This window comes from Geotrypetes seraphini, chromosome 7 (genome assembly GCF_902459505.1).
Source record: "Geotrypetes seraphini chromosome 7, aGeoSer1.1, whole genome shotgun sequence".
NCBI classification, from domain to species: domain Eukaryota; kingdom Metazoa; phylum Chordata; class Amphibia; order Gymnophiona; family Dermophiidae; genus Geotrypetes; species Geotrypetes seraphini.
Window position 1 is genome coordinate 150109387 of NC_047090.1, and position 15172 is coordinate 150124558.

General features: G+C 44.5%; 1 protein-coding gene across 7 annotated transcripts in view; it reads left to right on the top strand.

The window, feature by feature from the left end:
- The window catches only part of SYNE2 (spectrin repeat containing nuclear envelope protein 2), a 654322-nt gene that overhangs the window by 581856 nt on the left and 57294 nt on the right, over positions 1 to 15172 (top strand). For 6 of the 7 annotated variants that reach the window (XM_033952730.1, XM_033952736.1, XM_033952734.1 and 3 more), the window contains 4 exons: positions 3986 to 4123; positions 6150 to 6344; positions 9251 to 9533; positions 13896 to 13964. In XM_033952730.1, the coding sequence (XP_033808621.1) occupies positions 3986 to 4123; positions 6150 to 6344; positions 9251 to 9533; positions 13896 to 13964 (685 nt within the window). The remainder of the gene's footprint in view (positions 1 to 3985; positions 4124 to 6149; positions 6345 to 9250; positions 9534 to 13895; positions 13965 to 15172) is intronic. The other variant, XM_033952735.1, reaches the window with a different exon arrangement.

Genomic DNA, 15172 nt, shown 5'->3' on the forward strand with positions numbered 1-15172 from the left:
CAGGGCAGTAGTTCCGGTGCCCCCCCCGGAGTGGGGCACGGGCAGGTACTCCATTTACTTTGTGGTGCCCAAGAAGGAGGGGACTTTTCGGCCCATCCTCGATTTGAAAGGGGTCAACAGGGCTCTCAAGGTTCCCTCTTTCCGTATGGAAACGCTGCGGTCGGTCATTCTGGCGGTTCAGCCGGGGGAGTTTCTCACTTCTCTCGATCTGACGGAGGCCTACTTGCATGTTCCTATTCGGACCTCTCATCAGCGTTTCCTGCGCTTTGCGATCTTGGGTCGGCACTATCAGTTCTGTGCGCTTCCCTTTGGGCTGGCCACGGCTCCCCGGACGTTCACCAAGGTGATGGTGGTCGTCGCGGCAGCCTTGCGGTCGGAGGGCATTCTGGTACACCCCTACCTGGACGACTGGTTAATTCGGGCCAAGTCGTTGCAGGAAAGCTACCGGGTTACGGCTCGGGTGGTGGAGTTTCTCCGGTCGCTGGGCTGGGTGGTCAACCTTTCCAAGAGTCGGTTGGTTCCGGCTCAGCGTCTGGAGTACCTCGGGGTGCTGTTCGACACCTCCTTGGGGAAGGTCTTCCTCCCAGAGGCCCGGGTGAGCAAATTGCAGTCTCAGATTCGCCTGCTTTTGGCGTCCCGGTGTCCTCGGGCGCGAGATTTCCTCCAGGTCCTGGGGTCGATGGCGGCGTCCCTGGACGTGGTGAGGTGGGCGCGGGCCCACATGCGTCCTCTTCAGTATGCTCTGCTCCGGAGGTGGTCTCCCCAGAGGCACGGGATGGATGTTCCGGTTCCCCTGCGAGGCTTGGCGCGCTGCAGTCTGCGTTGGTGGCTCCGGACCCCTCACCTAGTTCAGGGGGTGGGTCTGGATCTTCCGCAGTGGACGGTGCTCCTTACGGATGCGAGTCTCCTGGGTTGGGGGGCCCAGTGTCTGGGTCACTCTGCTCAGGGAACCTGGTCCACGGAGGAGGCCTCCTGGTCGATCAACGTGTTGGAGACCAGGGCGGTCCGGCTGGCGCTGTTGGCTTTCCACTCCCTTTTGTTGGGCAAGTCGGTCAGAGTCCTGTCGGACAATGCCACGGCAGTGGCTTATGTCAATCGTCAGGGGGGCACCAAGAGCACTCTGGTGGCGCAGGAGGCGGCTCGGCTCATGGTTTGGGCGGAGTCGCATCTTCTGGACCTCTCGGCCTCTCACATTGCCGGGGTAGAAACCGTTCAGGCGGACTTCCTCAGTCGTCACTTCTTGGATCCGGGAGAGTGGTGTCTCGGCGCCGAGGCGTTTCAGTTGCTAGTGCGTGCTTGGGGGCAGCCCCTGATGGATCTGATGGCTACAAGTGGCAACGCCAAAGTACCCCGCTTCTTCAGTCGTCGCAGGGACGGTCTGGCCGAGGGTCTGGATGCTCTGGTCCAACCGTGGCCAACGGAGGGGCTGTTGTATGTGTTCCCTCCTTGGCCATTAGTAGGCAGAGTACTGCTTCGCATTGTTCGCCATCCGGGGCTGGTGGTCTTGGTGGCTCCGGATTGGCCTCGTCGTCCGTGGTATGCGGATCTGGTGAGGCATCTGGTGGCGGATCCTCTTCCTCTGCCTCTCGAGTGCGATCTTCTGACGCAGGGTCCCATTCCCATGTTCGACCCGTCTCCCTTTTGTCTTACGGCTTGGCTCTTGAAAGGGGCCGCCTGAGTAAGAAGGGATATTCCGACAAGGTGATCTCTACACTTTTGGGGTCCCGGAGGCTTTCTACCTCTCGGGCTTATGTACGGGTTTGGCGTCTGTTTGAGGAATGGTGCCGAGCGCGGGGAGTGGTCTCCTTTCGCGCTTCTCTGCCTAACATTCTGGAGTTTTTGCAGGATGGCCTGGATAGGGGCCTGGCCTGGTCTTCTCTTCGGGTTCATCTGGCGGCCCTGTCGGCTTTTCGGGGGCTGGTGACAGGTCAGCGTTTGTCAGCCATTCCTGATGTGATTCGCTTTCTTAGGGCGGCCAAGTTGCTCAGGCCTCCCATAAGGCCCTCGATTCCCTCTTGGGATCTCAATCTGGTTCTCTCTGTTCTAGTGCGCCCTCCTTTCGAGCCGTTGGATGGCTGTTCGTTGAAGGACCTTACGCTGAAGTCGGTCTTTTTGGTGGCCATTACTTCCGCTAGACGGGTGTCGGAGCTACAGGCTTTCTCTTGTAGGGCTCCCTTCCTGGAGTTTTCAAAGGAGCGGGTTGTTTTGCGGCCTGTTCCTTCCTTTCTGCCGAAGGTAGTTTCTCCTTTTCATGTCAATCAATCGGTGGTCCTCCCGGTCTTGGGTAGTCGGGAGGGTTCTTCTGAGCAACGACAGCTGCGCAAGTTGGATGTCGGTCCTCCATGCTTATGTGCAGCGGACCCGGGATTTTCGGAGCTCCGATCATCTCTTTGTGCTTCTGGCGGGTCCTCGTCGGGGGGCTGGCGCTTCTAAGGCTACTATTGCGCGCTGGATCAAGGAGACGATCGCTTCCGCTTATCTTCTGAGTCAGAAGCCGGTTCCGGAGTTTCTCAAGGCTCATTCCACTAGGGGTCAGGCGGCTTCTTGGGCTGAGTCGTCGCTCGTGCCTCCGGTGGATATTTGTAAGGCTGCGGTTTGGTCCTCCTTGCATTCTTTTGTTCGGCATTATCGGGTAGATGTTCAGGCGCGTCGGGACGCGGTGTTCGGTGAGCGTGTTCTGGTATCGGCCCTTCGGGGGTCCCGCCCGTGAGAGGGACTGCTTTGGTACGTCCCAATCGTAAAGTTAACCTCTACTGGTCTGGAGAGTGCTAAAGAAGGAGAAATTAGGTTCTTACCTGCTAATTTACTTTCTTTTAGCTTCTCCAGACCAGTAGAGGTCCCCACCCTGTCTGTTGTTGTTGTTGTTGGGGCTGTTGCGCGGGCAGTTTTTGGTTTTTGCTGCGGGTTCTAGTATTTTTCTAGGGCCGGGGAGAATTGAAGAACAGCGGCTGTGGCTCGGCTGGCTTAGCTGGCGAGCTGTGGGGACCTTCTTCCTTCGGGAATTTCTCCTCTGCATTTTCCAACAGCATTTTTTGGGTATGTTATTTGTTACTCCTTTCGGAGTATTGTTTTTTCTCTCTGTTGTTTCCAGTTCTTGGTTCTGCTTGGCTATTCGGCAGACTGAGGGAAATAGAGAGGAGGGGCTAGGATATACTGTCCCAAAGTTTTGTTTTCAGTCTCCACCTGCTGGTCATGATTAGATATATACCCAATCGTAAAGTTAACCTCTACTGGTCTGGAGAAGCTAAAAGAAAGTAAATTAGCAGGTAAGAACCTAATTTCTCCTTTTTAGGGCTCTGACGGGGGGAGCGTGGGGGGGAACCCCCCACTTTACTTAATAGACATTGCGCCGGCATTATGGGGGGTTTGGGGGGTTGTAACCCTCCACATTTTACTGTAAACTTAACTTTTTCCCTAAAAACAGGGAAAAAGTGAAGTTTTCAGTAAAATGTGGGGGGTTACAACCCCCCAAACCCCCCACAACGCGGCGCGATGTCTATTAAGTAAAGTGTGGGGTTCCCCCCCACACCCCCCCCGTCGGAGCCCTAAAAACAGTAATTTAGAGCAGCGCGCGCCTCTGTGCTGCGCTCAATTGTCTGGGCGCGCCTTTGTCCTGGCGTGCTTTTTGACCTGACACCGGTCTATCTTTAGCTGACCAGCACTTAATATTGATCTAGCCAGTCAAGTTTATAATGGCTAAAAATAGACTGGATATTTAATACTGGTCACCAGAAACAGCCCAACATTGAATATCCGGGCTCAGCGCTGACCATGGGAGTCAGCCTGGCCAACTCAAATGGTCTGAACATTGGGCCCCACTATTTCTAAATGTGGCTGAAAATTACCACCTTCTCAATAGAGGAGGGCAGTTTTCAGACCACTGATTTAACCTGAGTGAAATCACTATTTAACCTGTAAGTGTTCCTGAAAGAGTGGATTATTAAAAACATTGTGCTATTTCTCTGATTTTTATTTTTTTTTTAAGCATTTCACCAATCGGAGAGATGAGTTTGAGGGAACAAGAGACAGCATTCTGGTGTGGCTCACCGAAATGGACCTTCAGCTCACAAATGTGGAGCACTTCTCAGAGAGCGATATTGAGGATAAAAAGCGGCAATTAAATGTAGGTACCAGTCAAGAATACTGAGTGGTTTATACTTATTCAATATAAATTGTTTTCTCACAAAACTGGGAATCTCTACAATTGGCATTCTTTGACAGTAGAATCATTTGCAAAAATACTGTATTTCTTAGGGGCAAGACAGAGCTGGATGTGCAAAATTAGGCTTTTGAAAGAGTTAAACATATATATCTTGAACACAGGGCTCCTTGGGGTTAGGATTATAGAGACATTTGTGTTTATGTGCATATATTTTAAAATTCAGGTCAATGAGCATAATAAAGAGCAGATGTAGAAGTAATTGCATAAACTCCATGGGGCAATCTTCAAAGCAGAAGTATGCACGTACTCAGAAAATATTTTCAAAACTAGATCAGGAAAAAGGATTTCCAGGGTAAGAATGCGCCTACACAGGTGATATTTATTTTTTTTTAAAGGGTAGCTGCCTATTTGTCTTTATAAAATACTAGCATAAGAGACAGGTGGAAGGGAAGGTGAAAGTGTTGTGCCAATATTTCTTATGTACAATATCAAAGGACTAATGTCACTACTATCTCATCAACTACTGTATAATTGGCTGTTTAGGGCTTCAGACATGCCATTATTGTTCGCTCGTTTTTCTCGGCGATACAAAATGATCTTAGTGGCTATGGCTGTGGCTTCTTCATTCGCCCATTCAAAGAATATTTTTAAAAAATTTTTTAATAGTTTTAATAATTTTTATCTGTTTTTCTTTATTTTAATTCCTTTTCTTTTATAAAGTGCATAATGCTCTCATAAATATTTGCAATAAAAAAATTTTTGCAATAAAAGTTGACTTATCTTAAATATATGTTGTTTCCTTAATAGGATCGGGTAGGGGCTTGTCACATCGACATGTTTCGCCGTGAGGCTTTTTCAAGATTATATCCCCCTTTTTCAGTTTTAACAGACCATCCCGATGTCATAAACTTTCTGATCTAACAAAGATCAGCCACAGCCATAGCCACTAAGATCATTTTGTATCGCCGAGAAAAACGAGCGAACAATAATGGCATGTCTGAAGCCCTAAACAGCCAATTATACAGTAGTTGATGAGATAGTAGTGACATTAGTCCTTTGATATTGAATATAAATTATGGACCAATGTTGAAGAAGAGATTGGGTTATTCACTTATATAATATTTCTTATTTAGGCATATAAATTATAATGTGTTTCAATCTATATACTGTACAGTAAAACCTTGGATTGCAAGTGTTTTGCAAGACAAGCAAAACATTGGACTACATTTTAACTTGATATACAAGCAATGTCTTGCAATACGAGAGCATACAGTATATACGTATCACAATTGAGCCTATGGTTCTTCTCTCTCTCTGACGCTGCAGGAGTGTAGTGACTCTTCTAAATGAGCGAGGTCTTGCAATATGAGTACATACAGTATTTTGCATTAAAGTTTTTGGGTTGTGGAATGAATCAGCAAGTTTCCATTATTTCCTATGGGGAAATTCGCTTTGATATATGAGCTCTTTGGATTACGAGCACGCTTCTGGAACGAATTATGCTCACAAACCAAAGTACCACTGTATTTTTTTGTTTGCTTTTCTCAAACAACCATTCTGCACACACTCACACTCACACACACACACACACAAAATCCACACCATATCATGGTGTGTACTTTTCAACTAGTCAATAAGGAGTCATTTATATATGTATGTTGTCACATTCCACATGTAAACATTTAAAATACCCCAAAATGGGCACATACTTTACCATTAAAGTATGCATCTCTTTATTAAATTATCTGCTTTATATGTGCACACAGTTATAACCCTATATATTTCCTATTCTTGGAGCTAGATATCCAGTGCAAATTCATCATTGTTTTACATAGCTTAACCTACACAAAATGTGTAAATCCTGAAAAAGTACTTGATCTAGGATGCACATCCATTCCCTCACTGGAGAAATCTAGCATTTAAAATGTTCTAAATCTAGGATGAGTATTCAACTGTATAAAATTATTTCAATCCTTTTTTTTAACAGGGATTCCAGCGGGAAATAGCACTGAACATTAACAAGATAGATCAGTTGATCGGTTCAGGGGAACAGCTGATTCAGAAAAGTGAGCCCATAGACGCAGTGTTAATTGAAGATGAAATAGAAGAACTTCTTAAGTACCGTCAAGAAGTATTTGGCCGGGTCTCCCGATTCCACCAAAGGCTGACTTCCAGGAAACCAGTAAGTAATTTTTTTGTGGTGGTACCACACGGGCACTGTTTTTGAAACATTCTGGCCTGAAACAGTGCTGACTAATTAAATGTGAATATTCTACGCACGATAACCAGCAACTTTCAGTGGCTAAGCTTAGTGGCCAAATCGGACTGCGTAAATAGCAGTCCTAACTTTGGTCACTATAAGCTTAACTGGTCAGCGCTGAATATTGGCTTAGCCAAATAATATTTTAGCAGCCATGAAAAACGTAGATACACTTCCCCCTCCGTATTCGCGAATCCATATCTACGGATTCGCTTATTCGTGGTTTTCAATAAAAAAATACATTTTAATTTTTCGGGCTATTTTAAGCCCTGAGATCCCCCCCCCCTTAAACCTTACCTCGTGGTGTAGCGGGTTTTCAAGGCAGGAGTGATCTTCCTACGCTCCTGCCCAGTGCAGATCGCTCACAGGAAATGGCTGCCTTGAGCTCCCGTACTCTCTCAAGCCATTTCCTGTGAGTGATCTGCATGGGGTAGGAACATGGGAAGATCACTCCTGCCCTGAAAACCCGCTAGACCACCAGGTAAGGCTTAAGGAGGGGGCTTTCAGGGCTTAAAATAGCCGGGAGAAATGGGGGTTAGGGGCAGAACCAGCCTGAATATTATTCACGGTTTTTTTTCATATTCGCGGGCCGGCTCTGCCCCTAACCCCCGCGAATACGGAGGGGGAAGTGTATTCAGTGCCGGCCACCAGAAATGGCTCAGCATTGAATATCCACAGTCAGCAGCGAAAGACTCTGCCAAAGGAGAGCCTTTCAAAAAATAGCTACAGGAGTGTGTGTGTGTTTTCTGACACATACAGTAGGAGCAGAAATGTTAGCAATATGCATATGGTTAAATGAATGGTACGAACCCGTCAGCTTCCTCTGCTGCACCTTTTTGCAAACCTATTCCCCTCTTTTACTAAGGTAGCCATTTTAGCGTGCACTAAACGCTAACGCATCCATAGATTATAATGGACGTGTTAGCGCGGGCTAAAACGGCTAGCGTGCCTTAGTAAAAGGACCCTATATTTGTAAGTGCCACCAACTAAGAGAACATAACATTAATTAGGTTTTATGTTGGGGATGGAAGTAAACAATGAGTGATTAAGGAGAATGGCAGCAAGTCAAATGCGCACAAGACAAAAGTGCGCCGGCAATTGCGCGAAGACAACTGAGCCGCAAGACAAGCGCACGAAATGACACTTCAGCGCTGGACAATTGAGCGCAAATGACTCTTGAATCCCTTGTATAAAGCTCTGGCCAGAAAGAGCGATTTTAAAAAAATCTGTGCATGGCTGCGACTGGTGTAAACCTCCCGTGGGAATATTCTTCCCGTAGACTTGTGTTTCTTTAGTGAAATGGGGAGTGCAAGTTTGGATTTTGCCCCACCTAAACCACATCCCTTTGAAATCTCTGCATGACGTTGCTCGCCGTGTGTATATGGCAGCTTTTAAAAATTACTATTTACACATGTGTGAGGCCTAAACGTGAAAATGCTACCGTTTAGACATGGAGATGCTTTTAAAGTAGGCGCCTCTATGTTCCTACCAGAAAAGTAAATTCTGATACACTTTATTTTTATAGTCCCTGCACCGTGACTTTGGGGCTCTTATACTAAAGCTTAGCGCTCAGTAACAGATATTAGCAAGCGCTAAGTGCCACATGGTCCATAGGTAAAAAATAGAATGGACAGCATTTAGAGCCTGATTCTATAAAAAACGCCTAACTCAGGAAGCGTCTAGGAAAATAGCGCCTACAGCATGTCATTCAAAGTTAGGCACCATTTGTAGAATCACGCCTAACAACACCTAAATTGAGTTAGGCACAGATTTTTCTTGGCCTAATCTACTGGCACCAAACTCTACCCCTAACCATGCTTAGTGTCTGTATAGGCGCTGGTAGGTGCCTCAGTGTAGACACCTGCATCCAAATTGTAGGCACCTACCAGCAAAGTCATTTTTTTTTTAAATTGTTTTGTAATGGCACTTTTCAATGAACAGTGCCTATTGAATCAATTAAAAAATTAAGTTAGGCAGTTAGATCAGCTAGGCGTTCAAGTTCAAGTTTCAAGTTTATTAGGATTTGATATACCGCTTATCAAGGTTATCTAAGCGGTTTTTACAATCAGGTACTCAAGCATTTTCCCTATCTGTCCCGGTGGGCTCACAATCTATCTAACGTTCCAATCTAGGCACCTAACTGACATCTTTTAAAGAATTTGGCCCTCAGGGCCTGATTCTCTAAACGTTTGTCCTGATTGCAGGCAGTGGTAGGTGTCCTACCGCCGTCTGGCAGCCAATCGGGATGCACATAAATGAAATATTGTGTGGGGAAGGACACTTACATTGTAGGCATCTGTAGCGCATCTGTGGAGACACAAAGGGATACTTAACCACGCCCAAGGAGGTACACCTTGGGTGTGGGCATGGTTTTGTCTGGAAGTGGCCTTGGGCATACTTAAACGTCCCTATGTGTCTTCGTAGACATGAGACAGATGCCTTAAATGCAGGCCTACATAATACTGGTCTACATTTAAGGTATCTGTTCAGCAACGTAGACACGATTCTTTAAAGGATGCCATTGCATGATTGACAAGTGATCGGTGGCCGCCAATATCGATGTCTTTTACAGAATCAGGCCCTTAATGCATACCAATTCCATTAACGCACACCAAGCTTTAATAAAGCGACCCCTTAATGATTAGGCATCTATGAAGCTGCTGCTTCTTTTTTAATTTTTATTTGTTCAAATATAGTCTTGGTGAGAGAAAAGATTATGAACTAGCTGTCTGAGAATCAGAAGTAGCTACATAGAACAGGTTTTGGTTTAGTTGCAAACCACTGAGCTACAAAAACCTGATCCAAAATACTAAATTAATTTTTCCCAGGGTATGATGGATGAAAGAGAGACATCTGAAAATGAGACAGATGCAGAGGACTCGCGAGAGATGCAGAATGGCTCGTGGCATAAGCAAACAGTTCCTGGCGTGCCCGCTTCCCAGCAGTTCCTTTGTCATCTCGTGCCCCCTGCACCAGGTCATGAGAGGTCTGGCCGTGAGACCCCTGTCAGTGTTGATTCCATTCCTCTCGAATGGGATCACACAGTTGATGTAGGTGGTTCTTCTTCTCATGAGGATGAAGATGATGGAACATATTACAGTGCTTTGTCAGGTAAGCACAGAGCTCCAGCTAAGGGACGAGTCATCAGAATTTAGTTTTCAACCTATTGGTTTCAGAATCTTTACAGCGATGCCAGCAACATTAAATTTTTTAAAATGAATGTTAAAATATGTAATAATAAAAAGCCCCCCCCCCCCAAATAGTATAATAGACCTAGCAACTCTGCCCTGGTGAGTACAAATTAATATAACATAACAATCAGTTTATATACCACAGGACTTTGAAGTTCTATGCAGTTAACAAAAGGTAGGATGTACAATTAGATGGAGAAATTAGTTACCCAAATATATTAGTTACACAATATACTGTATATAATTAGTTACCCAAATATATTTTATATTGAAGAATATCTTCAATATGATGTCTAAATCAAATCTTGGACTTTTGGGGAAAAACTTCCAAAAATCCAGTAGAGAAAATGACCATTTTCAAACCAAATAAATATCTGTATTTTTTGATGGTCGCAGTTGTCCGGGTCGCACCACGTCTCGGAAGGTAGAACCGATGTTTCAGTACATGTATGGCATAAATGAATGCTAATTTTCCATTTGAAAAAAACATTCTAAATTAGACTTTCAGAGCTAAATTCTGTATATGGCACCCAAAAAGCATTATTCTATAAGCTGCACTTAGGTCCCCTTTTACTAAACTGCGCTAGCGGTTTTTAGTGCAAGGAGCCGCACTGAATGCTTCGTGCTGCTCCCTATGCTCATAGGAACTCTATGAGTGTCGGGAGCAGTGCGGGGCATTCAGTGCGGCTCTCGGCGCTAAAATCTGCTAGTGCAGTTTAGTAAAAGGAGGCCTTAGGCATAGTTTATAGAATAGCATTTACACCCAGGAACTGCAACTAAATGTAGACACGACCATTTGTACCAATGAAGCTATGGTACAAATACCTGATGCCTAAATTTAGGCACGGATGCCATTATTGTATAATTATATACGTAACTTAATGCCCCCGATCCACCCATGACTCGCCCATTTCCGCATCCTCCTTTTTTGACTTGTGTAAATTATAGGTGTGGATCTCTCATCTAAATTTGTGTTGATAACTTGTAATTGATTTTAATTAGCACCAATAATTGCTTTATAAAATGCCAATTTATTGGCACTAAGGGCCTGTTTTACAAAGCCGCGCAGTAATGGCCCCGAAGCCCATAGAGACTTAAAGGGCTGTTGCCGCACAGCAACCGCTAGCGTGGCTTTGTAAAACAGGCAGTAATAGCTTCTTATTCAATTAAATTGCACACACAATTTGAGTTTGTTACCAAAATTGCATGTGTAATTTATAGTGCTTTGTATAGATTTTAGTTAATTTATTTATTATCCACGTAATAATCTAAGCCGCCTACAGTAAAAACATTCATAATCATAAAATAGACAAGAAACAATTGTCTAAACATAAGCAATAAGAATGAACTTATTACAAGCAAGTCCTCTCTTAAGCTGTTCCTCTACATTATCATTTCTGTTTTATCTGAATGCGGGGCCCAGGGTCCAAAGCTTTTCAGTGGACTGCATCCTAGAGGATTTTATGTGGTTTGCCAAGTTTTAATATTATTTTAATATTAATATAGTCCATCTCAGGAACATCATTTCTCCACATTGTTCTTTGTTTCTTATCTGAATGCGGAAAATCATCATTTCAGCCAAATGCATGAACAAAACAATGGGCTCCTTTTACAAAAGTGCGCTAAAATGCCGTGAAGCTAGCCGCTGCCGCCTCCTTTTAAGCAGGCGATAGTTTTTCGGCTAGCATGCGCTAAAAACGCTAGCGCACCTTCGTAAAAGGAGCCCAATGTGTTTTAAGCAATTTCCTAAATTGTAACACGTTTCTACACAAACGTGTTGTTCCAGGAATCTCATTCCATACCACCGGTCCAGCTACAGAGAAAAAGGGGATTTTGCAACATTTGCTGTGCATGCTTTAGTTCTTCTCTTTTCCATACATCTAACAGCATACAGTTTTCGGATCTCGGGCCAAGCATTCACTGAGCTAAGTAGGTAAAATGCCATAAATCCTTGATGAACTAACTGCAGGATGTAGTACTGTATGCGAAAATGTACCGCCAACCAATGAAGTGTTATATGTTCAAAATTTAGGGGCCTTGTGGTTGAGGATGGGCTGGGGAGGGCTTCAATGGCTGGGAGGGTGTGGATGGGCTGGAGTGAGCTTTGACGGAGACTTCAGCAGTTCGAACCCAAGCACAGTAGATCTTTGGATTCTTACCCAGAAACAGCTAAGAAGAAAATTTTTTTTTTTTTTAATTAAAATTGAATCAGGTTGGGCAGACTGGATGGACCAATCGGGTCTTTATCTGCCATCATCTACTATGTTACTAAGAAGATAGTTGTATAAAGGGCTCTGGGTTTCTGGCCCAGAAATATCTAAGAAAAAGGACCATTTAAATTAAACGCTTAATTTATGGAGCATGACTGGGCAGACTGGATGGACCATTCGGGTCTTTATCTGCCGTCATTTACTATGTTTGGGCACCTACAAATATGCCTACCTGGGGCCTATTCTGTAAAGAAAGTAGGCACCTACTTTTCTGTATAGAATACCAGAATGTGCCCATATTCTAGGCGCTATCGTTTATACCAACCACAGAGCTAGTGTAAATGATCACGCCCAAATCGCGGCTTCTGTAATCTGTGCATAACGTGCACTCCGCCCCGCTCCACCCAGGTGAACTCTCACCCACAAGCTAATAACCACAGCATTTAAGTGCATTTACAGGATAGCACATAACTGGGATATAAAACATAACCTAACATAAAATCGGACTTCTAGACTGCATATCCTTGAAGTTCAATGAGGTTTACAAAAAGTTAGAGAATAACAAATGAAGTGAACCATGGGAATCTAATCAACCAAGAATTTTGAGAAACTATACGTTTTCAATTGTTTTATGAAATGGACGTAAGAATGAGATGTAAATAACAGGCATTTACCCACGTTTCTAAGTAGATAACGTGCAAAAATGCAGGTACTCGGGCACCCTTCTTTTAGAATTGCCCCCTAAATCGGAAGTCCTGAAATCCAGTTCTTGAGGTCCAAAACCCGACCTGGTTTTCAGGACTGCCAGAATAAATAGGTATGAGACTTCTTTGCATGTAGCGGAAGCAGTGAATGCAAATAGATCGCACACATAGTCATCGTGGAAATCCTAAAAACCAGGCTGGCGGGGGGACCTCAAGGACCCGGATCCGAGGACCCCCTTCCCTAAATGATAATGTTCAGATTTGCTTTCTAGCCTTTACAAACTCCCTTGTTCCGTATCAGAAATATGAATGCTGCGTGTCCGTAGTTTTATAGCTTATTTAAAATTTGAATGCACGACTTTAAGAATAAATGGGATACCCATATGGGTTCCCTACGAGGGTCAAGATAAGAAAATTGGGTCATTAGGGCATAGACAGGGGGTGGGTAAGCAGAGTGGGCAGACTTGACGGGCTGTAGCCCTTTTCTGCTGTCATCTTCTATGTTTCTATCAAAATTCTAGGTGAGAGTACAGTATTAATAAAAAAATAAGGGATACAACAATTTAAAACAAAGACATCTACAGACTAAGGACAAACCATACTGGTTATATGTGGGAAGGGGGGAGGAACTACAAGAAAGTCAAGAAAGAAAACATCAAAGGAACAGACCCAAGAACTGGAAAGAAACAAATGATGCTGCTGTATTTCTTTTAAAAGAAGAAAAACTGTTAGGGGCGAGCAGCGCCTTCAGAAAGGGGTACCCGGTGTTCCTAGGCATCTTTAAACAAAAAAACATTTGGGGCTCCTTTTGACGAAGCTGTGTTAGCGGTTTAACACGCGTAATAGAGCGCGTTAATTTGCCGGCCGCGCTAGACGCTACCGCCTCCTCTTGAGCAGGCGGTAGTTTTTTTGGCTAGCGTGGGGGTTAGCGCACGCTAAAAGGGTGTGTGCGATAAAGCCGCTAGCGCGGCTTCATAAAAGGAGCCCTTAAAGTGCCCTTGAATTTCTCTTAAGTTAGGGCTCCTTTTACAAAGGCGCGCTAGCGGTTTAACGCGTGTCATAGCGCACGCTGAACCGCCGGACGGCGCTAGCCACTACCGCCTCTTCTTGAGCAGGCGGTAGTTTTTGGCCAGCGCAGGAGTTAGCGCATGATGAAAAGTCGCGCGCGTTAACCCCGCTAGCGCAGCTTTGAAAAAGGAGCCCTTAGTTTCTGATCTGATATGTAAAGGTAAAGAATTCCAAATTGCGGGAGCAGTCACGGAAAATACTGTTGTACGGCGAGTGCCGATTATTTTCAGTGAGGATAGCAAAAAAAAGATGTTGCTTTGAGGATCTTAGTGTTCTAGACGGTTCATTATTCTCTTTCAGATGTAGAAATCACAGAAAGTCCTGAGGCATATCTTAAAATGACCACAAAAACTTTGAAAGCATCTTCTGGTAGGCACCTGCCAATGCATGTGTCTCATCCCGACAACATCACTGTGGTGTATGCTGTTACCCTTCACGTGCCGCATCTTTCATCTTGCCTTGTGTCGCACACTGTGTGTCCCAGCCATTTTGCCTTGGCGCCCTTGCGCTGAAACATGTATTGTGGGTAATTTTATAACATCATGCTTAGTTAATGCGTGTTTTCACGGGCCTGTGTCACGCCTATTTTGTAAAGTCAAGTTCAAAAGGCCAAATGTAAATGCAGACATTAGCATTTATTTCTGCAAACATACATCTAAATTAAAGAATATTGTAATCTGTGCACAGAAGTGCAGACTCCACCCATGCTCCACGGAAGCTCCTCCCCTGTGCATGTCCCCGGTGAAAATATACACCACGAAACATGCATACTAGTTGGTATTGTATGAGATCATTTACACATACACATGGCCAAAATGTTGCTGCTTATAGTACCTAAAACTAGGCAGCTCCTTATAAACTTACCCACATTATGTACTTTACAGACTTGTCAAGTGTATGCCTATAACAGTAGCCTTCTCGGATGCAAACAGATCTAATATGCCTTTATCATATTGATCCAAAACATTATTTCCTTCTTCTGAACAGCTTGGGTGGTGATGATGTAGGACGGGTGCTTTCCTATGGCTTATAATTCTTTATCCTTAACTAAAAAAGAAATTTGGTGAATAAATATACCTGTGCTGCTTCACTAAGGGCTCCTTTTACGAAGGTGCACTAGTGTTTTTAGTGCATGCACCGGATTAGTGCGAAAAACTACCACCTGCTCAGGAGGCTAGCGCGTGGGGCAATTTAGCGTGCGCTATTCCATGCGTTAAGGCCCTAACGCGCCTTTGTAAAAGGAGCCCTAAATATCCATCACACTATCACAGGGTATTGAGATCTCAATCTTCGTTATGCTTTAATATAATAAATCTCTCATCTATTAGATAGCGCAGTGCTCAGACCACTGGCAAAAAAATGTGGTCATTTAAAACTGAGCAGACGCCAGCACTGGGACCATCATTGCTACTGCGGGTCCCTACCACCAAGACTAATTGTGCAAATTAGAATCAATATAGCACTTATCTTATATTTGTGTCGTCTCGGTGTGGATACGCTGTTCAGTTCAGCTCATGCTCGACTCATTTTTTTTTTTCTCTTTATTTTCTTTACGGCTTTATTCTAGATTTTACATC